General features: G+C 46.8%; 1 protein-coding gene across 1 annotated transcript in view; it reads left to right on the forward strand.

The window, feature by feature from the left end:
• SVIL (supervillin) overlaps positions 1–24,831 on the forward strand; it is a 99,230-nt gene extending 74,399 nt beyond the window's left edge. Inside the window, 16 exon segments of the mRNA XM_032837812.1 lie at positions 188–343; positions 1,618–1,754; positions 2,371–2,518; positions 2,639–2,784; positions 4,265–4,440; positions 6,417–6,561; positions 6,920–7,196; positions 11,455–11,606; positions 14,258–14,363; positions 14,988–15,195; positions 17,080–17,213; positions 18,630–18,785; positions 20,180–20,323; positions 21,316–21,440; positions 23,578–23,733; positions 23,831–24,831. Of these exon segments, the coding sequence (XP_032693703.1) occupies positions 188–343; positions 1,618–1,754; positions 2,371–2,518; positions 2,639–2,784; positions 4,265–4,440; positions 6,417–6,561; positions 6,920–7,196; positions 11,455–11,606; positions 14,258–14,363; positions 14,988–15,195; positions 17,080–17,213; positions 18,630–18,785; positions 20,180–20,323; positions 21,316–21,440; positions 23,578–23,733; positions 23,831–23,917 (2,453 nt within the window). The 3' untranslated portion in view covers positions 23,918–24,831.
• The last annotated feature ends 836 nt before the right edge of the window (positions 24,832–25,667 follow it).

The following is a 25,667-nucleotide window of genomic DNA, read 5'->3' on the forward strand; positions in this document are numbered from 1 at the left end:
ACAGAGTTAAATCCTGAGTACAGGAGCTCAGCCCTGTACCGCCTCGTCACCCAAACCTGAGGATGGTCTCCCCCTCAGGATTAATCTGAGAAAAAGCTAGTCAATGATGAACCTCTGATGGCAAATGTCATTTCACCAGCCCGTCTTGCTCCCCCTTCCCCACTGTTTCCTTATTCAACCCTCCCAGTGTCTGCCAACTCCAGCTTCTCCGAAGTCACTCTGGCAGGTTTAGCCAGTAAAGAAAACTTCAGCAACATCAGCCTGCGGAGCGTCAATCTGACCGAACAGAATTCCAACAACAGTGCGGTGCCCTACAAGAAGCTGATGCTCCTACAGATTAAAGGTATTTAGGAGCCGTGGGGAGGAACCACGCACAGAGCAGGGGTTTGAGTCTGGTAACACCGGGAGGCCTGACCTTAAGGGGGAGGGAGCGCATGCTCTTTGAGAACCTACTGTGCTACCTCCAACCACCTAAGCTTCACAAAATCCCATGAGGTGGCAGATGTGATGCCCACTGAGGCTTGGTGTGGTTAGTGATGCACCTGAGGTCACAGCGGCTGTTTGAGTGGCAGAGGTGGATTTGCACCCAGGTCTCTCCCATTCCAGAAGCTCAGCTTCTGCTGCTGCCTCCCCTTGCCCTCTGAGCCCCGTCACCACCTGTAGTTCCAGCAGTCCCCGAAGTCTTCGCGGGGGCTCTCTCCACTCAGTTCTCCTCGCTGAGGTGAGCAAGGTTAGTGTGGGCCAGAGGCAGAGATGCAAGTTCTTGGAGAGGGAATCCAGGGAAAGCAGAGGCAACTGAAGCCGACCTAGATTTCCACTCCAGCACCCCCTTTGTCAAGAGCACAGGAGACGACCAGAGAGACCATGGGCTGTGAGGAGAGCCTTGGCTGCCTCCGAGTGGCAATCCTAGAGTAATAATGAAGAGGAGGCTGGTAGAATATCCTTCACGGAGGGTGTCCCATGTGTTTCTTTGTGACCACTGGCCTTTTTAGTGCATTCGGAGGACTAGTGATGAGTGCAAATAACCAATGTCTAGTCCCAAGTTCTGACCCAGAGATGACACTATCAGTGTGACCATGGAAAGGCCTAAATCAACAGTCTTTTAGGAGAAGCTGTGGAAAGCAGCACAAAGCAGTTCTTCCCTCCAAGCTGATTGCCTCTAAGACTGCCCTGGGTTTAGTGTGCAAACCCCAGGAAGATGATGCTTGGGAAGGCAGGCCCTCGCCTGCAGTGTGGCTGGCCGAGGCTATGAAATGCAGGAGGTGGGCTGGGCACAGAGAAAGGGGTCGGGGGAGGAGTTGAACAGGAAAAAGGAGCACATTTACTAACTTTCCTGGAGGAAGGAACTTAACGAATCCACACACGTGCTGTAAAAGGACCCCAGTGGCAGTCCTAAGACACATGATGACATGTAGGAAAGCATTAACACGGGAGAGTAATCTAGAAGGCCGTAATCTAGAAACCCCCTTCTACCACTCTTGTCATGGAGCTGGTGTTGGTAGACGAGACTCTTTAGAACTGTAAGAGTCTGTAGTAGGGGTGCTTCCTGGCCCTTCCTGTGGCTTGGAGAGTTCTCCTCTCTGGCAAGATGGCGACTCTTTGCCTCCTGCCTTACAGGAAGAAGACATGTGCAGACCAGACTGGTTGAACCTCGAGCTTCATCCCTCAACAGTGGGGACTGCTTCCTCCTGCTCTCTCCCCATTACTGTTTCGTGTGGGTAGGAGAGTTTGCAAATGTCATAGAAAAGGCAAAGGTTGGTATCTGAAAAATAAGAAATGTTGAGTTAAACACCTCCTTTACGCACCGATAGAATGTTCTACCAGTTGCTAGGTCTTTACAAGGCTTCTCAAATGCCATATGTTTCATGCAAGTGAGAAGGGAGAGAGGCAGTATTTCTTTTGCTGAATGTCTCTCAAACACGCATTCATTAGGTGCTTGAGTGGGAAGTTTTAGAAGGATTATGACCGATCCCACCAGTTTTTAACTCCTATTCCACTCCTGTGTGAAAAAGGAACTGGCACATCCCTTCAAAGCCATTTATCCCAGGTACCTATGAAATGCTGCTACCGACTTATTGAATAAAAACCTCATAGGCAAAAGCCCAGAGAATGGGTATTTTTCCAAAACTTCACAAGTGACCTATTGTATTTAAAAATAAAGAATGGTCACACTAGAGAGTTGTGCCCCCTGGTCCTTGAGTTCCATTCTCCTGACCTTGCTGAAAATACCCAAGCCCCGGTGCCTGCAGCCCCTGTGGTCACATGGTCTCCCCTGCAGACCCGCCATTTTTGCCTCCGGCTTCAGTATGCACCACTCTGCCTCACCACAGGCTTGTCTATCTAGGTAATTGTGCTCCTCCCTTTTTCCAGGCCTCAGAATTGGCAAGTTTAATTCAGACGAAGAGGGAACTTGGTTGTAGAGCTACCTATGTCCAGACTATTGAAGAAGGAATTAATACACACACTCATGCGGCCAAAGACTTCTGGAAGCTTCTGGGTGGCCAAACTAGTTACCAGTGTAAGAGTTTACTGTATTTTCAGAGCCTTGCGAGGCTTTTCTAGTTCCCTACTTACTTCTTCTAAACCGGCCACTTTTCAGTGTAAAATGTCATCCTGTCTTCTTGTTCTCATCCCAAAGCTGCTGGAGACCCAAAAGAAGATGAACTTTATGAAACAGCCATAATTGAAACAAACTGCATTTACCGTCTGATGGATGACAAACTTGTCCCTGATGATGACTACTGGGGGAAGATTCCCAAGTGCTCCCTTCTGCAGTCAAAAGAGGTACAGTGCGTGGGCGCCATCCTTGCCAAGAGAGCACTTGGCACGGGGTTGCCCAATAACACCACCCCACGTGCCGGAGAAACGCTGGCCAGCGTTCGTGCCTGGTGTGGAACAGTGACGTATTTTTACAGGATATTTACTTGTGAATGCAAACCATCACTCCATCTTAAATACAAGGATAGAATTCAAAAAATATTTTTTAAAGATTTATTTATTTGACATAGAAAGACACAGTGAGAGAGGAACACAGCAGAGGCAGAGGGAGGGGGAGAAACAGGCTTCCCGCCGAGCAGGGAGCCTGATGCGGGACTTGATCCCAGAATGCTGGGATCACGACCTGAGCTGACGCTCAATGACTGAGCCATCCAGGTGCCCCCAGAATTCAGAACATTGTTCAGAGGAGTCATGGGTCATTGAAGGCTTTCTGTTTTAGCAAAATGTAAATTTTTTTTTATTTTTTGGGAGGATTTTTATTGTATTCTTTTTCTTATCTGTATGAGGTAGTGGATGTCAACTGAACTAAATTGTGGTAATCATTTCACAGTACATGTAAATCAAGTCATTGTGCCTTCTGCCTTAACACTTATATGGTGCTGGGTGCGAGTATATATCAGTATAACTAGGGAATAAGATATAAATACTCCTTAGCGCTATCTCTTGATTTTCTATAAACAAAGTTTCAGGAATAATAGATGCATATTTATACAATTTGGGTTTACCAAGTAATATACTAGCTTTTTTCTCCTATATCAGTAAGTATTTACTAATCACATACACTGTCATTACCACTGTCTTGTGAAAAAAATGGAAGACATGAAAGAACCTTACATTTCATTGGGTAGAGGAGTATTAGAAAGAACGTCTTCCAGAGCTAGGTGGATTGTATGACACCTGTGGGCATTTAAATGGAAAAAAAAAAATCACAGAGAAGAAATAATCAGGAGTAATTTTAAAGGGAAGGTGCAGTTGAGCCTCGCTGGGAGTTGAGTAGGATTTGGATTGCCGGACAGGAAGGAAGAAATTATTCTAGGATGAAAGAGTCAGATAAACCAAAGGTATGGAAATAAGAAATGGCATTACATTCATGTATTCACTCAGCAAACACTTCCTAAGGTCCTGTAAATGTCAGTACAGTATGGTCTCTGCCCTGGTGGAGGGTGCTGGAACTGTACAGAGGGGAGACCGCCTCACTGGTCCTCAGGGTCTAGCATTTAAGAAGTGGCCACTGTATATGCTCAGTGAATGAAAGAGCAGGGGGACAGGGAAGAAGAAGGGAAAGAAGGCAGGTAGGAAAATGCAGTTAAATAACTTGTCATGGAAGCTGGTGAGTTCAGAACAAGACGGAAATCAGAGCCACGGGCCAGAGGCCAGCGTGGCAGGGCAGGGCCAGCTGTCACCCCATCAGACTTGGTCAGTGCACACCTCATTCAACCGGAGCAGGGCTCTGAAGTTAACATGTTGCCCTCTGCGGCCTTTCCAGGTACTGGTGTTCGACTTCGGTAGTGAAGTGTACGTGTGGCACGGAAAAGAAGTCACATTAGCACAAAGGAAAATAGCTTTTCAGCTGGCAAAGCACTTATGGAATGGAACCTTTGACTATGAGAACTGTGACATCAACCCGTTGGATCCTGGAGAATGCAACCCGCTTATTCCCAGGTATTTCCATCAGTGGTGTGGGAGGTCAAGCAGGTTCCCTTAGCAGGCCTGAGTTCCCCCCATGCTCACCTGCTGTCACTCTTCCTAGGGTTTCCTTTTCATCACTGACTGCAGGCAGTACCCTGAATACTCACAAAAAGAGTATTTCTTTAGTTTTTGCCTAACTGATGCAGAAATACGGATGCCATCATCTTCCCGATGCTGTGTTCAGTCTCCTTTCTTGAGGTGAACAAATTGTTCCCACCTGCGGCCTCCCAGGGGCTGTCCTGGCAGATGAGTAGCCATTGTTGAAACAAATTACATGCGGATCTGAAAAGGCTCCAGGACCTGGAATTCCGCCATCGATCCAAAGGGGCAAAAGCGACATATTTCCTTCTCATTTCACGCCTCCTTAGCATAGCTCTCAAAGTCCAGGATTTACCATTTATTTGGCAGTAGATGACGTCTGTGCCTTTTGGGGGACAGGGAGTGAGAGGGAGGATACTGTATTGAAATCATTGTAACTTTAATATTTCCGACTGGGAGTAGATGAGTGAGCACCTAACCTGGGGCTTCTCAGCACATCCCAGATCAGAATCACCTGAGAAGCTTTAAAAAAAAGGCACGTGCCAGGCCCAGCCCCAGCACCGGCCCCTGGGATGTATTCTCAATGCGTGTGGGGTAGGGCTTTTGAGTTCATGTGTCTTAAGAGCCTCCTCGGGGCTCCTCCTAAGGGGCAGCCAAGAGTAAGCCCTGAGCCCCTCCTACCCGATGAGGGGCCTGAAGCACTGAGGTGTCCAGACTTAGCCCACTTCCAACATGGAAGTCAGCATGGAGGTAGACGCTCACGCGCTCCTGCCCCCGCCACCCACTGCCTCTCGTGCTTGCTGGACACCCAGCATAAAAAATCATTGTCTAAAGCTGGAAGCGAGCGCTCTGCCGATAGGCATCCTAGCAAACTCTGCAGAGTAAAATTTATGTGAAGGATGATCATTCAGACATTTGCCGTGAAAGACCCCAGCCTCACAAGGGAGCCCTGAATTTTCCAGAGTTGCTGGTACCTGGTTCCCAGAGTCCTGCAAGAGTACGAAGTGGGAGCATGTGTGTACCATGCTGTCCCCCAGCAGTCTCCCTAGGGGCCAGCAGCCTCCTTGATGGGCCCTAGCTGTGACGTCAGAAGCCGAGTCCTGACGAAACAGGAAGTGATGGAACATGGGCCCCAGTGAGCGCTGCTCGGCAGTCTTGTGGGGTGTAGCGTCCCAGTCTGTTCACAACCAAAGACTGATGTGGAAGAATGAACAGTGCTCTCCTGAACCCTCTTCAGCCACCATGTCCTTGACTTTACCAGGGTTTGGAGCCGTTTCAAGCTCTGCGATCCTGAGGCAGGACCAGGCCTCCAGGTTGGGCTGTGCCACTTCCTTTTCTGTGCACTTATGCTCCCCCGGGGCCACTGTCATGTCTGGTGTCCTAGAAATAAATATGCAGAAATTCTTTTAATGATCTATGCAAGTATGCTCCTTTTAGTAACGGGAGAATTTCATCTGTTCCTGGATGCCAGAGAGCTTCATCGTAGCGTGACTTAATAGAGAATTCAGGGCCTCCCTCCCATCTACCCATTAAAGTGACAGACACATGGTGAGCATCTGCCGGGGACTCTGAGGGCATGTGGCTCCTGCCTTCTCCTGGCTCCCAGGCTAGTGCACCACCCTCAGCGGGTCCCAGATACAACAATTTGCTGGAAAAGTCCAGTCCTGACGGGGTTCACATCCCACTCAGGCACCTCAACTCCACGCACACAAAGTTTTGCCAGGCTTCAGGCTGAAATACTGAAACATCACTTACCTGACCACGTGAACCACTCATTCCCCATACCACTAATGTATTCCGAGTTGTTTTCAGTAGCCACGTGTATCTGTTTTCGGTCCCTTTCCTTTGTTTACACGTGGCTTAATCTCTGTTCTTTTCCTGTCTCCTCCCCCTCCCACCCACCCTTGCAGGAAAGGACAGGGGCGACCTGATTGGGCAATATTCGGGAGACTTACAGAACACAATGAGACAATTTTGTTCAAAGAAAAGTTCCTTGACTGGACTGAACTGAAGAGACCTAATGAGAAGAGTGCCAGCGAACTTGCCCAGCCAAAGGTAGTTTTGGGAAGCAAGTCTCAAACCTCAGGCTTTGTTCGAGGTCCCAGCAGAAGAGGCCTGGGTGCTAAAAGCCTTCCTAGGGTTTCTGGGAGACCAGAGAACGGGTTTCCCGTTATAGTCTATCTCGCCAAGGCGGAGTAGGCCTGCCTGGGCCTCCGGGGTTTCCAGGCGACCCCTTCAGTGTTGTGGGGGGCTATTTAGGACTCCAGAGCCCTACCCTAAAATGCAGTGAAATGCCGAGACAGGGCTGGAAAGCCTTTTCTCCTGTCCCACTAATAGGAGAACAGCAGTGAATGTCACAAGAAATGGCATTAGAAACAGGCCGCTGAACCAGTGTCCTTCCGTTCCCTTGTAGGAAGATCCTAGGGCCGAAGCCAAGCCGTACGATGTGGCGCTGATGGTGCCGGTGCCCCAGGCGACAGCGGGCACGGTGCTGGACGGGGTGAACGTGGGTCGCGGCTACGGCCTGGTGGAAGGGGACGACAGGAGGCAGTTTGAGATCGCCAGCGTGTCTGTGGATGTCTGGCACATCCTGGAGTTTGACTACAGCAGGCTTCCCAAACAGAGCATCGGGCAGTTCCACGAGGGGGACGCCTATGTGGTCAAGTGGAAGTACATGGTGAGCACCGCAGGTTAGTGAGCACTTCCGTTTTCTCCACGCCGACCTGGGGGGCTTGGGGGTGGCAGCGAGCCCATCTTCGAGCCCTGTCCCTGAGCCCTGTCCCCGTGTGTGCTGCCTTTCCCTCAGGCGCGCGGACGGTGCACCAGTCTGATGGTTTGCTCTGAGGACCATTCGGTCAATGTTGAAGATGGGTCCCAATGAGCCAGTGTTGCTAATGAATGTCATGGTTTCCTCGAGAAGTTAAACGTGCGCGTTAAGGTTTCTCCGCTCCCCTCACTCCCTCCCCAGCTCCGTCCCCAGATGTTCTCTAGGAAAGTGGTGATTTGCCTCCAAATGATACTTACCATGTGGCTGTCTGCTGCCTAGATTAAAGGCTTGTGAAGCGTATCCGGATGGCTTAGAACTGGAACTACATGGTGTGGTAACGCACCAGAGATTGATGAGAACTAAAAGGAGCTATTTCCTCTGAGGCTGAGAGCACCAACGCGCTCTGGGGATCTGGTAGAAGAAATACATAGTCCAGCTGCTCATGGTTCCTGTCAGTGAAACACTCGAGGAAAACACTCAATTGTATGCTTCGCACGAGAGGCAGTGAGTGGGGAGAGCCGGTGGACTTTGGAGGGAGAATCCCTGTTCCCTGCCAAGAAGTAGCCCGTTCTCGGCACCGTTTAGGAGTTTGTCACAGCTTTGTGGTCTTGAGACTCAGCTCTTGAGAGTTCACTCACCTCTCAGACTGCCTCTTTGCTGTCCAGATATGGCTCCCCCAGGGCCCCAGGGGGGTGGAGGCCGTGGTCTGCTGATCAGACCCCCATAGACTCAAAACCCATTTATTTCTTTCCTAATTCAGTCTGTTAATCACTGATGGCATGTACTGATCACCTAATCTCTCTTCTGGGTATAAGACATATATTTTAAGGGGAAGTAAAGACGTCAGGCCCTACCTTCTAAACGCATATGGCATAAATAACTGTAAGGCAAGTTTGGGGAGAAGCAGCTGCGTCATGCCGTGGGAGGAGAGCTGGGTTCCCCGAGGCCAGCTCTGTGGGAGGCCCGTGGCTGGGCATCGCCTGGTGGGACAGGAGGCCATGCCCAGAGCTGTCTGGGTATGCCCCGGTCCTGGAGGCCCACCTGGTTCACGAGGCACAGCACTGGCGGCTTTGCTGCGCACCCTGGTTGAGTGCCTCCCCAGGCTCCATGCGATGTACCCTGGTGTTATGCCGATCGCTCAGTGAGAAAGAGGACACACGCTTAAGTCACCTGCCCAAAGTCACACAGCAAGTAGAGAGCAGGTTAGGACCCTAAGACTGCCTTTCCCATTTGTAAGGAGGCCCTGGGGCTTGGAAGAAAGGCCACAGGCCCAGGGGCCATACAGCCCAGCTCCACGTCTTCTCTCAGGCCCCACATACCAGCTCTGCAAGGTGGGTAAAGTGACTTAGGCTGTCCGAGCATCGGTGTTCTCACCTAGAAAACAGAGGGGGTACCCAGCTCACAGATTATTATAATCTGGCACGGATGATGTTTAGCATGGGCCCGGCACAGGAATAATCACCACCGATGTCCTGAGCAACAAAAGCAAAATCACTGTAAATCAGGTGACTCTAAGAGTTAGGAGGCCTTCACAGCCTATTCTCTTGGAGGCCCCTAAGAAATAATGACTTGGCGCAGGCAGATACTTTCTTCTGTATTTCCTCCCGGTATACTCAACGCACATCTCACAGCCAGCTCTGGCAGCATCTCCACAGCCACAACTCTGGACAAGTCCATCTGCAGAGCATTAAGTCAGATCAGGGAGCATTCAGATTTCCAGACGGTCCCTCTGGGAGCAGAGAAGCATAGCCCAGTGACATTAACAGTGGCCCCTCGGGGACTGCGGTCCAGCCCCTCATCACTCGTACCCCCATAAGGGCCACACCTGCAAACAGGACTGAACTTGGAGCTTGGGAAGCTCTTCTGGGACAGGGTCAGCAGAAACCAGAGGCTGTAGAGGCAGGACAGCTGTCCTCCTGGTGGACGCCAGCCAGCCTGCACAGGCCCACAGAGAAGCTCCTTGGGGGAGTGAACTGTGTGCTCCAGGAAAGGGAGACCAAAGGCCTTGGTGGGGTCGGTCCTGCCCTGTAACCAGGCCAGGCAACTCGGGAGCGTGATACAGGCCAAGCTACCGTGAGTAGGTGAGCAGTAAATGGGACTCTTGCCGCGAGACCACCTGACCAGGAGAAGTCCTTGATGTTCTTTGTGTCTTCCGTTACTCCTAAACGAAACTCCTGGTCACAAACTGACTCTGGGAAGTATTTTGAGGCATGAGACAGTGACACTTTAAATCAGCCATCTGATCAAGGCTATAAAGGTTACAGTCCGTCATGTCTTACTGCTGAAAGCTGAGTCTCTACTTGGCTAAGATTAAAAATAAATGAACTAAAAATTGTGTGTAGGATGAAATTTGGGTATCTTGACAAAAACTCCAAGGAAAAGTACTGAACACTATTATGAAACATTTTAAGAAAATACTTGTGTTTTAGGTATGGATACTGAAGTCCACATTAAGATGGTAGGTGGTAAAACATTGATTCTTACTGAAACCTGAGTATATACTTACACAATGTATTTAAGTGGTAACAAATTTCAAGATATGTCTCAACTTCTGTGACTTGTTTTAAGCATATCTTTCCCCAGCTGACAGGACTAATTTTCACTGCTTTGAAGGGTGGGATTGCTAATCAAAGGCAAAATTTTGTTCCTATCTAAAGTAGCAGAAATTTCAAAGGAGTGCCTTCCAAACTAACTGTGAAAATGCCTGACCTGTTCATTGATAGTTTCTCTTTTATTTTGTCCACTTAGAAATACATGGGCTTGACCAGTTCAGGTCCACAAAAGATGGCACTAAAGGCCATGCTTAGGCAAAGTGCTATAAGGAGTATTATAATCATTTATGAAAACGGTTTATAGAGTGCTTTGCTCAAAGGCCAAAAAATTAAATAAATATGGCCCTGGTCTCTTAAGAACTTAAGATAAATGAGCTTTCTTCTTACCTTCAAATTCCAAGACAGCTGTGATGTTATAAATGGGTTCGGAGGTGAGAAAAATTGAGTTCATACAGAAACAGAGAATCCAGTTATCATCTTTAATTTTCAACAAGCGTGGGGGCTATAACTGTTTTCTCCCCTGTGGACCACCACTATCTGGGACCACTCAGGCAGGCATTTGAGGTAACAGCTTAGTCTCCTGACCTCATTCATTCCAAAATGGTCCGCCTGCAGGTCCTGTCATCTTGTCATTGGTCACCTTCTTAGAGAAGCCTTCCCTCAATAGGGAATCTCATCAGTATTCACCCTGCCCTGGGTCATGTACCCTTGTCTGTCTTCCTCAGAGCACTTGGGACTCTCTGAAACTGTCTTGCTCATCTGTTGGTCAGAATGAAAGCAAGGGGTTGATGTGTCTTGCTTATCCTGGTATTGTGAAGAGGCCCAGGCCCTCTGTAGGTGCTCAGTGACTATCTGCTGAATGAATGAATGAATGAATGAGAGGAGTCTGGAGTATAGTATAAACCTAAAAGTAGTGAGGCGAGGTCTGAAATACGGCCATTTTAAAACGACCACTTGACCAGTGAACTTTCCACGCCTGCTCTTTCATGAGATCTGTGTCCGGGGTGCTGGTAATGTTGACCAATGTGCCTGGAGGTGCCGGACAGTAAGGACAGCAGGCGCTCCATCCTGGCTGCTGTCCTGGGGACAGATACAATTGAAATCCCAGATTCGTTTATGGAAGTGATATGTCAGCAATAGAGCTCTTCCATTTCTGACAACTTGGAAACTTCAGAGTTTTTTTTTTTTTTTAACTTGAATCATTTTCACAGACTAAATTTTTCCCTTTGTGCTTAAAGCTGGCCCAGCTGTTGTTTTTAATATCTTTTCTCTACTGGCTAATCTTATGCCAAAAAAATGGCATGATATGGAAAATGCATTTGTGTCTTTGGGAGGCCTGCTCTGGCAGCCGCCATTTTTTTCTGTCACACACTTGGAGTGATCTGCCTTCCTATAGGATGACAGGTGTTTTTCTCAGGGTATCAAGAAGGCGAGATCATTTTTTTCTCCAGTTTGGAGGTTTGGGATTAGTTAACTAGAAGAAAGATGGTTTTTCTCCTCAGCCCTGTGGCCAAAAGCTATTTCTTCACAGTTTGTCCTCACGGAGCCTGGAGAAGAAAGCCATATATTTGCTCTTCTTTTGGCTTCTCAGCTGTTTACCTCACCCTCTTGGTTTCTGTATGTTTGCAGTGGGAAGTCGACAAAAGGGAGAGCACTCAGTACGGGTGGCTGGCAAGGAGAAGTGTGTCTACTTCTTCTGGCAAGGCCGGCAGTCGACCGTGAGTGAGAAGGGCACATCGGCTCTGATGACCGTGGAGCTGGATGAGGAGAGGGGTGCCCAGGTAAGTTCTAGAAAGTGGCTGCCCCCATGGAGGAGAGTCTTGGCCTTCCTGGAGAGCTCCAGGGGGGTGTGTCCTGGTTAAAGAGCCAGTCCATTGAACAAAAACAGCATCACACAAGCGACGTTTAGTCCTGGCCGGCTCCCCTAGATTCCAGGCTGGGCTTCGTAATCATGTCTCCACCGCCTGGCCAGCAGTCATGTGCTCTTATACGAGATCTATCTGCAAACAGTAAATCCACAAATCAAGTACAGAGTGACAATGAGTGGTGGGTTTGTTTTTTTTTAAGTTTCCACTTAACTAATACTCAAGGAATTGTAAACAGAACAAAGAGATACTATTTTCCACTTCTAAAACTGGTAGAGATTTTGTGAAGAATGGATCCAGGGCAGGTAAGGATTCAGCGGGACGCTTCCATTGGGAAGGATAGCTTGAAACAGCCATCCTGAAAGCAGGTTGGCTCAGGAACCTTAAAATTCTCATAAACTTTGATCACTTTTTCCACTTATATAGATCTGTCCTAAGGAAATATCAGAGATTAACATGAAAATTAGTATTGCCATCATCTGCATTCCTCACAGCAGCCTGAGTGATGTTTCTGGATCACGTCAGATCATGTCATTCCCTTTTCCTCCATCACACATGGACTGCAGTCAAAGCATTCTCTGGTGGTTTGCTAGCACCCTCGTGTCTGGTCCTGCACACCTCTCCCACATCACCCCTCACCCTCACCATGGCCAGGGCTGCTCTAGCCTCTTTTTTGCCATTCCCTACCCTAGGGCCTTTGTACAGTTTCCCCTTCCCACAATCTCCTCTGTATCCATAGTAACTTTCAACTTCAGAAGATTGATACCTGTTCAAATGTCACCTATTTTATCCAAATCCCTTCCTGTTCTCTGTCCTGTTACTATGTTTTATAGCACTTGTATTACTACCACTACTTAAAACCACATAATCTGTCATTTCGTTTACATTTTGAACACACAGTGCTTATTTATTATCTGCCTTCCCTTACGAGCATGCTATTCCTTCCCACCGTTAACCTCAGGGCCTGTGTAATACCAGTGCCAAGGCTTTGTAAACAGTTCTTCTCGATGTTCAGATTACCTTTGCCTCAGGTCCCATCCTTTAGGAATTAAGAGTTGGCTGTGGGGTCCTGAGAGAACATGATACCATGTGCAAACACCTTCATGGTCTTGGATGAGTAGTTAACAATAGCACAAGGGAAGAGAAGGATGAAGTTTTATCAACTTGGACGGGACTGGAGGAGATGATGCTGAGTGAAACAAGTCAAGCACAGAAAGTCAATTATCAGATGGTTTCATTTACTTGTGGAACATAAGGAATAACATGGAGGACATTAGGAGAAAGAAAGGAAAAGTGAATTGGGGGAATCGGCGCGCAGGGGTAGGGGGACGAAGCACGAGAGTCTGTGGACTCTGAGAAACAAACTGAGGGTTTTGGAGGGGACGAGTGGGGCGTTGGGTGAGTCTGGTGGTGGGTATTAAGGAGGGCACGTATTGCATGGAACACTGGGTGTGGTACATAAACAATGAATCTTGGAACACTAAACAAAAATTTAAAAAAAAAAAAAGGGAAGAGAACAGGAATTTTCTCCAAAATAGATTAACACTCACTTAGCTTTTCCTAAGAGTTGCTTCTCTTCCCTAAAAGATGTACCTTTCCTCCTGTAGACCATATAATAATTGTAAATAATTGTTAGAGACCACTGCATTTTAATTTATTCTTAATTATGGGTCATCTCAACTGCCTTTTTAATTTTCGTAAAGGCCAGGTTTTAATCATGCCTTTAAAATCCCCTTTAGAATTTTGAGCCTTAACCTCTCGAGTTTGAGCATCACTTTTTTTTTTTTTTTTTTTTTTTTGTCAAGCCAGTGGATATAAGAACATTTTGGACCTATGAAACACTGCTGCAAAATGGCACTTAATTACGCAGAACAGGCCCTGAGATTTGCAGGTTAACAGTTGGTGGGCAAATGCTTCCTACCTTTCAGTGTGCCCCAACTGTCAGGCTCAATCATCAGTCTCCCATTAAAGGAAACTGTCTAGCCGAAGTGAGAGTGGGTGGAGTCAACCCACACGTTTACTAAGCAGCTACCACCTGCTGGAACATGGTGGTTCACAGGCGAGGGGCAGGCTGTGGTCTGGGGTCAGCAGGCACATGGCTCCGTGAGTAGACTCTGGGCACAGTGGCAAAAGAGAACGTTCTTTCCCCTCCAAATTACTAAGTGATCAGTCGTTTTTTCCTTACTGAGAAGCAGGTTTTGTTTAAAATGTGTTTAAATCAGTCATGTTACATCTCCACCGTGGAAGACCATTAAAACGTCAAAACACGTTTCAAGAGCCTTTGGTGACCGAAAAACATCAAGCGAAGAAAATCAATATAAAGTAACATAAAACAACAGTCCTATTTTTAAAAGCTTGGGAAAAACATAAACCTGAAAAATACTTGGAAAGGAAAGCTAGGCTCTAGAATTTTTATGGTGGTTATCTGTAGATAGATAATAGTATTATCACTGGCTTTTGTTTGCACTTCTTGATATTTTCCAGATTTTCTACCATAGGCCTGTATTATTTTTAAGACTCTGAAAACCCAGTACGTGTTACTTATTGGAGTATGTTTACCTTGGAAGGTCCAGGTTCTGCAGGGAAAGGAGCCCCCCTGCTTTCTGCAGTGTTTCCAAGGGGGGATGGTCGTGCACTCCGGGAGAAGGGAAGAGGAGGAAGAAAATGCACAAAGTAAGTCACTTTACTACTGGAATTAGATTTTTCTCCCTCTCCTGAAAGATATTTTTATATAAAAGTGTGGTCAGAGTAAATTTCCTTTTATATAGGTGTGTCTTTACTCCTGAAAGCCTCATAACGTTGGCCTTGCAAATGAGCTGTATGGGGAGCTCAAAGTGGAAACCCAACCCTCCCCACCACCCCCCACCCCACCCCACCCCTAGTCCTGTGGAGTTTCCTCAGGATACGGCTTTGCATGTAGGAGGCTGGAAGATGATTCCACCTTAAACTGAATTCTCACAATGACTCTGTCTCTTCTTGAGAAGAAAGTTAAGTGGGTCGTCCATTATAAGTTGAGATTTTTGTTAGCCAACATCCCTACCCCTCCCACAAAGAAAGGGCTTAGCGTCAATGCCAGTTATAGGATTTACTTGGGTATTTACAAATTTTGTAAAAATGCTCTTTCTATATCATAAACCGCTTCTAACTCCAAAAAGTTGTACCTTCTGGGCCACCAGGAAGCTGGCTGCTGCTCCCCCCGGGAGGGGGGAGGGGGTGGTGTTGGCTGGTGACTGCGGAAGGAGGGCAGCTCTCCAGGCAGCACCCGGCCTAACTCTGTGCCGCTGGTGCCCCCTGCAGGCGAGTGGAGGCTGTACTGTGTGCGAGGAGAAGTGCCCATGGAAGGAAACTTGCTGGAAGTGGCCTGTCACTGTAGTAGCCTGAGGTCCAGGACTTCCATGGTTGTCCTCAACGTAAACAAAGCCCTAATTTACTTGTGGCATGGATGCAAAGCCCAAGCCCACACGAAGGAGGTTGGAAGGACTGCAGCAAATAAAATCAAAGAACAGTGAGTGTTGTGCATGAGGGCCTCTCCAGAAGGGGCTTCCCTGTGGGACATGGGCTGAGGCTGGAGGGGAGACCCACCCAGTAGAAGCCCCTAGATGCCCCGGTATACTTAAAGGGACTTCAGCAGGGGGGGTAGTTCTGAACCTTGTCAGCTGCCTCTGACGTTCCAAACAGATGTACACACGACTCCCATAATGCTGCCAACGTGAGGGCTTCCCCAGCGTTCTGAGGCTTCCCCTGCCTCCATAAAAAGCAGAGGGAGGAGCGAGGGAAATGACCCCAATGAGAGCTTTAGTTTCTTTGTAGGTACAATTAAGCTTTTGAATGAAAAGCCTGGAGTCCTTTGTCACTTAAAAATGAGAGCAAATTTCAAACACCTTTTAGGGGTTCAGAGTTTTAATTCTGCGAGAGCCGTGGAAAGTTCGAAAGCATGGAGCTGAAAAAGAGTTTGGGAGACCACAACCATGCTCGACTCTAAAATGCCCCCTTTCCAGAGGACAACGGCATTTCTGCCTTCTGTAAGGCAGCCACTTGCCAGGGAGTGGTCGGCCTGCCTGGGCCATTTGTGGGTCACAGCACAGCAGGGGCTGGGTTTGGTTCCTGTCCCATGCAGGCACCCACACTAGGGCAGCTGGCCAAGGAAGCACCCAGTCCAGGGCATTACGCGAGGGCCGCTGGGGAAGAGGGAAAACCGAAGCAGGAAGAGAAGGCCTGCAAGGGAGCGGGCTGTACTGTGCAGTCACCATCTAGAGGAGGTGGCAGCCCATGCTCAATGGGCTCTACAGACAACCAGCGAGAGCCCAGCCTCGCCCCGGCATTCGGGGGTTGCCTAGTACTCCCTCAGGCTGAGCCCCGGGAGGATGGTGGTAACATCTAAACAGTAAAAGTGAAAAGTTTCCAGGGCCGCAGTGTGCCACCAAAGTGTCATCGGGTCCAGTCCATGCTCTGGGCCCCAGGGCAGTACGGCAGGTGGGGTAGGGAGAGCAGGTTTCCCTTGGGACTGCTCACAAAGCCAGCACCCCGGGGAGCAGGCAGAGAGGAGCACGCAGGCCAGTGCCCTTGCAATGGGCAGCCTGCTGGGAAGCCACACGTCTCCTCTCCAGACCCCTTTGTGTGTACTGGGGAGCAGGGAGGGGCAATAACCAACCTTCAGTGAGGTAGTTAGAGTCCTCCCTGGTCCATCGGCTTTTCCCCCTTGGAGCCCTGAGAAAAAACAAAACAATGAACTCCCTCGCTCATTCACTCAGTAGGTACCATTGAACCCGTACTTGGTGCCCAGCCCAGATATAGGGACCAGGGACTTGGCTAGTGAACAAACCCAAGTCTCCGTCCCCATGAAGCTTATGTTCTAGCAGGAGAGGACAAGGAATAGTAAGTATGTATGTTGATATATCAAAATGTGTATCACTTTCATTATATCTTACGTGTAATCATACATTCTTCTCTGAGGGCCCAGCCAGTCCTTCTCATCGCTCTCCAAGCCCCCCTCCCCCACACTCATAAACTACAGAGCCCGTTTTCATTTGTTAGGAAGAAATGTTTTAGTTAGAAAGAAGAAGAGAGACGGTGAACTTGTCTGTAGATTTAGTCTTGAATAATTTTGCACTGCCAACACTTCTAGGGCTTATTTAAACCAAAACAAAACAGGGGCACCTGGGTGGCTCAGTGGGTTAAAGCCTCTGCCTTCAGCTCAGGTCATGATCCCAGGGTCCCGGGATCAAGCCCCGCATCAGGCTCTCTGCTCAGCAGGGAGCCTGCTTCCTCCTCTCTCTCTGCCTGCCTCACTGCCTGTGATCTCTGTCAAATAAATAAAGAAAATCTTTAAAAAAATAAATAAGACAAAACAAAAATTAACAAAAAAACCTACTGGATTTTCTCCACGCAGATGTCCCCTGGAAGCAGGACTGCATAGTAGCAGCAAAGTGACAATACACGAGTGTGACGAGGGATCCGAGCCCCTGGGCTTCTGGGATGCTTTAGGAAGGAGAGATAGGAAAGCCTACGACTGCATGCTTCAAGGTAATAGAACATTCCGTTGCCTTCCGTCACTAATTTAGTCAATACATGTTTATTGAGCCTGTACTATGTACAACACTCAATGAATCAGACCTAGGCTAGGTCCTCATAGGCCTACAACACAATAAGGATGCTAAATAATATGCGAGACAGGTATAATGCCAAATAAAACTTTCTGTGGGTCATAAAAGAGGTACAAATGAAGGAGGCTGACAGTTGAAAAAGAGGTTCTGCCAGGAAAATTGTGCGTGGCCCCATAGAAGACGTGGCATTTAAACAGAGCCTTGAAGGTAAGCATGACTTGAAGAGAGGGAAGAAGAAGATTCCAGGAAACCAGTTGAGCAATGACACACCATGACCCTGTGGAACCAGATGCTTTTGGTTTGGCCAGCGTCCTCGGCGCTGGGACGTAACGGAGTTCAGCAGAGAGAAGTTGAAAAAGAAACTCGGTTCCTTATAATCACCTTTCTCAAAGATAACCAGAATTAACATTTCTCTGTGTGATCCATACATATCTGTATTGAAGAAAATTTTGGATAGCACTATACAGTTTTATACCCTGATTTTCCCCTTTATTATGAACAATTTCTCAAGGTGTTCATTAGACTTTGTGGCCACAGGGTATTCCATGAAGATGGTATATTGCCATTTTCTACTTAACCTCTTTTAGTTTGATTTTAGAGAGCTGTTTCCAATGTTTCCTCATTATACAACAAATGTGAATAAATTTAAAATAAGTATCTGCATTTATTTCTAGTTAATTTTCTAGATACAGAACTGCCCTGGTAAAGGTAGAAAAGCTTTAGAGTACATATCAACAGGGTGCCCCAGGACATTGGCACCAAGTTCCCTTCACACCAGCAATATTATACATATAATATACATACACGGACTGTGCATTTCCCAGTACAGTCAGAGACTCAGTAGGTCACCTTTTCCTCTTGGCCAACTTTAGTGGGGCAAACTGATATCTAAGCACTGTTTTAACTTAGTGTTTTAAATTGGAAATACTGTGAAACGCTTTAATTATTTTTAGTCATTTGTATTTCTACTTTGACGAATGTTTTAGTTTTGCCTTTTGGACAATTTATTGAGATATATTCTTTTATATACTAAAGATAGTAGCAGGTTTCTGTATTTCTCATGTTGTCACCTGCCTTTTCATTTTGTTTGGGTTTTTTTTCCTCTGGCAATGAAATTTTTCATTTTTGTACTGTCAAAACATAACTCCCTTCTCTTTTCATTATTTCCTTTAGAATTATGATTAAAAAGGCCTTCCCACCTCCAAGTTCAGATAAATCTTACCATCCTTGCACTAATTTTTGGATTATTTTATGTTTTATGTTAATTCTCCAATCCATCTAGGATGTACTTCTGTGCATATTTTGTCTTCAGCTTTGTTCTCTTTTCTTTTCAAAGATCCTGGAAATTTTAACTTCACACCCCGCCTGTTCATCCTCAGCAGTTCCTCTGGTGATTTCGCAGCCACGGAATTCATGTACCCCGCCCGAGACCCCTCCGTGGTCAATTCCATGCCCTTCCTGCAGGAAGATCTTTATAGTGCCCCGCAGCCAGGTATGGCTGTGGAAGGGGACGTCGCGCCCTGAGCCGCAGAAGATGCACCTTCCAAAGAGCCTTTTTATTTGAAGCTCATATTTAGTAAACATTTTTTATTTGCCAAGTACACTGGCAAGAAACTTTATGTTACCTCATTTCATCCTCACACCTACCCCCAAAGGAAGGGCACATCAGCCGTACATTACAGCCTAAGAAACTGAGACCCGGTTGCCTAACTTACCCAAATAGGTTGGTTAAGAATAAGCTGAGAGGTCGGGAATCCATGCTGTTCTTCCAGGCTCCCCTCAGTCTTGTTGCTTCATGGTCTGCAATTGGCTATCAAGTTTTCATTCAAGACAGGAAGAAGGGGTAGGGAAAAGGGCAGGGATGGCCATGTCTCTCCCTTTTATCAGATAAAGCAAAAGCTTTCCCAGAAGCCCCGGCTGTCTTCTGCTTACATCCCATTGGCCAGAGCTCTGTCACATGACCACCCTCTGCTGCAAGGGAGCCTGGGAATGTGAGTTGCGGGGGAGCAAGGGAGTCAGAGCACCGGCTGAGTCAGCCAAAGAACCGTGCCTGCCAAGGCTGGAGGGTAGGGCTGAGGCTCCCACCCATGTCTTCTGATCCTGAGGTCAGGGCTGTTTCCACTTGACCTCCACCTCAAGACAGAACCTCTGTGCTCTTGTTCTGGTTGGGACAGTCACAGTCACCAGAGAGTGGGCTACATGCATGGACCCTCCAGCCCTCCTGCAGTCAAGTCTTGGGGCTTTTCACATGTGTCGTGTGCACAGCATCCTAAAACGCACATTAGGGAGGGACTTAGGTCAGGCAGACCTGGCAAGTGCAAGAGCCCCTTGGCCATATGGAGTAAGAGCGTGACCACTGGATGAGAAGAAGCGAGGAGGAAGAGGCAGAACACATCTACTTACAGCCTGCTTTTCTCGCAAAGAACACTGAACTTGGTCGCCTACGATGCAGTCACACATGGGGCATGGACATCATTGACCTATAGAGCAAGGGAGATGCACTCTCCAGTTTGTAAACTGCTCTCAGGAGATACACAGTGCTCACAAGCCCCCAAGTGGGACGTGAGCTGTTCCTCTGCTCAGCTCGCTGCCGGTTCCAGAAGGGCTACTGGCAGGCCTGCAGCTGACGAGGGACAGGAGAGAGGATGCGGGGAAAGGGAAGGGAAGAGGCCAGTGTCACAGATGCCACCTCTGTGCCCAGAGGCTTGTTCTGATCAAATGTTCAAAGGGCTGAGGCATCACAAACACCCTTTGGCCCGTGCCAAAGGTATTCTGCCCCCTCTGACAAAAGCAGTAGGGAGGGAAGACCTCCATTGGGTTTGGGGAAGAGTGAACTGGAAGCATTCGAGGAGGCCCTGATTGTCTGCTATGTCCTTGCCCTCGCAGCTCTTTTCCTTGTTGACAATCACCATGAGGTGTACCTCTGGCAAGGCTGGTGGCCCATTGAGAACAAGATCACCGGTTCAGCCCGCATTCGCTGGGCCTCCGACCGGAAGAGCGCCATGGAGACAGTTCTCCGGTACTGCAAAGGTGAGGGTCACGGCGCAAGCTTGAACCACCGTGTGGGGGTCTTGATACGGCCTGGCAGACAGTGATGAAGCCAAGGAATTTTGTAAGGCTTCTTAATTTTGAGATTAGTGTGTTCTTGGCTATCAGCCTGAATGAGAATTCATTTTTCTCTTTTAGATAACTGGGCCATCTAAGTCGCTACCCTCAAGGTCAAAGACTACATTGTAGAATACCCTGGACTGGTTAAAACCCTTTTGCCCTGGGAATGAACCTGCTGAGGACATGAGGGCCTCCTCCTACCCCTACCCCCCCACACCACGGAGCGTCACACTGTCTGAGAGTGGAAAGCTCCCCCGCACAGGCTGGAGAGCCAATGGCAACCTTTTTATCATTCACTATTATTTTTAGTATTATATCTTAAAAAAAGAAATCTGTAGTGAACTCATGGCTTTTTACTATACCATCCACCTAAAATTTATAGCATTTTTTATGAAGTGAAAAATGCCCTTAGTTTCTTATCTTAATTTTTCAGGTTTCATGGATTAGTTTCACTGAGTTTGTACAGCCGATTCTCTCTTGAAAAGCTTGTCAGTAATAAGTAACACATTTCCACCCAATGTTTAAGTTAGAGTGGCTTATAAAATGCTGTCATTAGCTGTTTAACTGTCATTGAAACTAAGGCTGCATCAGGAAGGCAGAGGCATTCTCTACAAGTGAACACAGGGGAAAGAAAATGTCTTACCCAAAAGCCATGGAGAGAGGCTTTCTCCCATCCAGAGTTCTAGAAGCATTTTGTCAGACTCAGGTCAATTACCTGCAGTTTTATGCATCATTATATGCATGAAATTGACATTTTGTATAAACATCGTCCATGTGTTATTATGAACTACTCATAACTTGCATTTTAACCATAAGGGAGCCAAACAAGAAAAGCTTTCAAAGAAAATCAAAGCAAGCCCATTTCTTCAGACCAAACCCTGGGTGTACTGACCTTGCCTTCTGTGTACCTACAGGAAAAAATATCAAGAGGCCGCCCCCCAAGTCTTACCTTATCCATGCTGGTCTGGAGCCCCTGACCTTCACCAACATGTTCCCCAGCTGGGAGCACAGAGAGGACATCGCCGAGATCACAGAACTGGTGAGAGCGCTTTCTCTCCCCGTGAAGGTAGCTCCCCGCTGTTCAGGTTGTGGGTTGGCTTTACCTTGGGGAAAAGCATCAATTGCATTTTCAAAATGGGAAAACATTTTTTCTTTTACAACACATTAATGAGTCTACATAGAATTTGCTCAGGAATAGAAGAAATCATTTGAACTATTTTGGTTAATTTGCTATACTTGGTGCTCAAGTTAAAAGAACTTAAAAGCAAAGGTGGGGATGCCTGGGTGGCTCAGTGGGTTAAAGCCTCTGCCTTTGGCTCAGATCATGGTCTCAGGGTCCTGGGATCGAGCCCTGCATCAGGCTCTCTGCTCAGTGGGGAGCCTGCTTCCCCCTCTCTCTCTGCCTGCCTCTCTGCCTACTTGTGATCTCTGTCAAATAAATAAATAAAATCTTTTAAAAAAAAAGCAAAGGTGGACTTAATTATTCTGCAGAATATACATAAGTAAAAGCTGCCATCTTTTCCTTCTATTAGCTAAAAATCTGTCGTTTTTCAAGGTCTGTATAAGGCACAACAAAATCCTCTTGTTTCAGACATTAACCTTGTGTTAGAGGAGACATGAAATAAACCTGTGATGGATTAACCTGCTCAAATAACAGAGTGAATGAATGTATCGTGAGTCATACCTGATAAGCAGTGTTAATAGCCCATTAATAGTCTTTAATGACACCAGCTGGTGTTAGCACACGAAGCATTTATCATAACCTTTATTTGCTAAAACATACTATTAACTATAACGTCATAATTTCCAACCACACAGGGAAAAAAAAAAGCTTAGTACAGCTTTGTTGAATTTCTTAAGTTATGAGTTTTTTACATTGCTAGCAGTAGGAATTCCAAGGGTTTTGTTTTTGTTTTTGTTTTTTTGTTTTGTTTTGCTTTGGTAAGGAAATAGGTTTGTTCCATTTCAGTTTTCTTACTGTGTAGGAGAGCTGCTGTTCCAGGGGAGAGATCATGATATTTTATGGGAGGTCTGAACAGGTTTACAGAAAGAGAGTTCACTGCTGTTTAACAATGGATATTTAGTGCAAGTGCATGTTTGTGCAAGCGGCCCTGCTGAGCCTCACCTCTCTCTCTGGAACCAAGTGGACTGGGTCTGCACGGGGAGGAGCCTGACAGTCCTGGCAGAAGGCTCCATTCACTGTAAATGTGCAGTCCACACTAGGGACGACGCGTACAGTCATGGCCTCCTGCAATCTACGTTGAAGGCAGTAATCCCCCTGTTGCCTGCATCCGCTGGAGGTCCCGGGGCGGCAGTGGGCTTGGAGCATGGTGTGCAGACACCAACCTGTAGTAATAACCCGAGTGCCAGGTGCACGCTGTGCGCCAGGCACGGCTCCAAGCTCTTGATGTGTATTTTCTCATTTATTTTCATAGTAGTCTATTAAGATGCATCTTCTTGTTATCCCTGTTTTTCCAGGGAAGGAACGAGGCACAGAAACCTGCCATAGCTTGTCCCTGGTCTCAGATGCAGGCTTGCCCCAAAACTCCCTCCGTGATCACTAGTCTGTACCGTCATCGGTGAATCTGGCAGCACCGTTAGTCATTCATTCCCGCCACTTAGAAGGAGGGAGCCAATCTGGGATTCCAGGTTTAACACCAGAAGATCATTTACATGGAATAACCTGTTCAGATTATATGCACAGAGTGGTTTTTGTTGTTTTTAATCTAGATTCAACAGCATATTCTAGATGCATTTTCTTACCTTTTTCTATTCCAGATTGAGAAATGGAGCTGATAGTAGAGGATATGATTCCTTTTAAGGTTATTTTTAAAGACTTTTAAACAAATTCCATTATTTGAATGTTTCTAGTGTTCATAGAGTTCAAATTTAATAATCTTATGCCATAATTCACTCATGTGATTGGTCCCTAAACGTTTTTCTGAGGCAGCCCCAAGGCAGGATTTATTTGGTAGGGTTGGGGAGACATCTAAAAGTCAGGAGGACTGTGAGGCTTTGGGCAATACCTTTCCATGTCAGAGCCTGCTTCCGCCCCAGCGAGCCCCTGGGGCTGGGGCTTAGACCAGCCAACGGGGCTGTATGTGCACAGGTGCGCGGGAACATCTGTGCACGTGCAGGGCATGAAGTTCTCTCCGCTCCCTCCTCCTCTTCTCTAGGATACGGAAGTTTCCAATCAGATCACCCTTGTGGAAGATGTGTTAGCCAAACTCTGTAAAACCATTTACCCCCTGGCCGATCTGCTGGCCAGGCCATTGCCCGAGGGAGTTGATCCTCTGAAGCTTGAGATTTATCTCACAGATGAAGACTTCGAGGTAAGCTGGTCTTCCTGGGGGCTGGCATTTAAGCACTCCGAGGGCTTGGCTGGGAGTGCTCGTCCTCACCCACGGGGCATTTCTCCCCATTTTGCAGTTTGCACTAGACATGACGAGAGAGGAGTACAACGCACTGCCTGCCTGGAAGCAGGTGAACCTGAAGAAAGCGAAAGGTCTGTTCTGAGCTGGAGAGATGCTGGAGGAACCTCTGTCGTCACTTTCAATACCATTGGACCAGGGAAATAGGTATTTTTTTTTTCTTGGACTGGTATTTTAAAAAAAAACAAAAAACAACAAAGATTTTTTAAATCAGGGTTTTCCAAAACCTGAAGTGATCAGCTCTACTGCTTGTCCCGGATTTGTGCATTTTGTAAATGTTTAAGAGAGCCCTTTGGAAACTCTCTTTCCACGATTCAGCAGGTGATGTTAATAAAGGCGTTCCCCACGTGCACATGTGCGGCGGTTCCCGCGCTGCCCGCCGCGTCCGGTGGGCTGCCTACCATTTTTTGGAAGCAATTCTCTTTCTAAAGTGTTATTTTGATAGTTTGTGGGTTCTAAAATATATATATTTATATAAACACCATATAAATCAAATACGTATTTAACAAAGCAGTATGTATTCATTCACTCTTAAGATTTGTTTTTCTTTTGGTGTCAAAATAATTTTAAAAGGTAGATGGAGTCGCTTCTGTGGCGTTAGCTCGGGCACCCCTCCGTATTTTCACACACGTTCAGAAACGTCTCCTTCAGCATTAGGTCTGACTTGTTCTGAGTGCTGCTTCTGGTGCTAAAATGAACAAATGAATTTGTACTTCCCGGCATGGGCTCTGAAGACTCTGCGAATCCACCTCTCTACCTTAATATCTCCCCGAAATGTATAGTGCCTTGTTTTTATGTACAGTTTATATACAGAAAAGTTTGCTCTGCATTTTTCGATGATGGTTTGGAACAATTATCTCCAATTTTACTCTCAAATAGTAGAAAGGAAAAAAAAATTTCAAATTTCTAACACCTATTGTAAACATGAAACATGTCATTTTGCGATACAGAACTCCAAAATAAAAGCTTGAAGAATAAACACAGTAATTGAGTGATTCACATTGGATCCCAGGCATGGTCCTTTCTGAACAATGTGGGGTTTTCTTTGTAAATGTTAACCTAGTATCAGTATTTTGCTATGAAATATTAACCACTATAACTTTTCATTTAGTTTAGGGCCAGATTTTTTTTTAATAGGGTCATATAACTGAATAGACTTTGGACCTGTAACATTTGTTCTGAGTATTAGACTAAAGACGGGTTTTTGCAAATCATCCCTCAACAGAAGCTTTTTACCCTGAAACTGTTTTTGTATTTCTTACTTAGGATCTCAGTGTCTTTTTAAGAATGGGAAATCTAAAAATGAGAAAACTCCCCACAGGCTCCTATATTCATAAAATCCCACAACTGTGGTTTTGAATGAATACCAGAGACCTGCTGTGAATTGTTGTCCTACCCACCCAGCTCCGTTTTGGTCTCAGTCTTAACACATCAGATAATAGCACATTGGCTTTACACGTTGTCACTTAACGTTGCTTGTGTGTCCTAACCCTGGGACTCTAGGTCAGCAGCCTATCACCCGCTCCTGGGCCCACCGCTTTGAGACTGTGGGATGTTGGGCAGTCACTGAACTTTCCCACCTTGATTGCCTCAGTTTGAAAAAAAAAAAAAAAAAATAGAGTCAATACTAGCTCTCTCTCCTGCCCACATCCGAGGATTGGTTCTCGGGGAGGATCAAGCAGAATCTCTTTGGATATTTCAAGTGCTGATGCCTGCCGGTGTTGATGTTTCCCTTAAAGGAGCTGAAATAGGAAAGCTTCAGTGGTAAAGTGAAGTAGTGTAGTCATACACCGCGGAATTACAGATTAATCCAGAATGAGTAGAACCTTCCAAAG

Source organism: Lontra canadensis, unplaced genomic scaffold (genome assembly GCF_010015895.1).
Source record: "Lontra canadensis isolate GAN:19392208 unplaced genomic scaffold, GSC_riverotter_1.0 scaffold100, whole genome shotgun sequence".
Lineage (NCBI taxonomy): Eukaryota > Metazoa > Chordata > Mammalia > Carnivora > Mustelidae > Lontra > Lontra canadensis.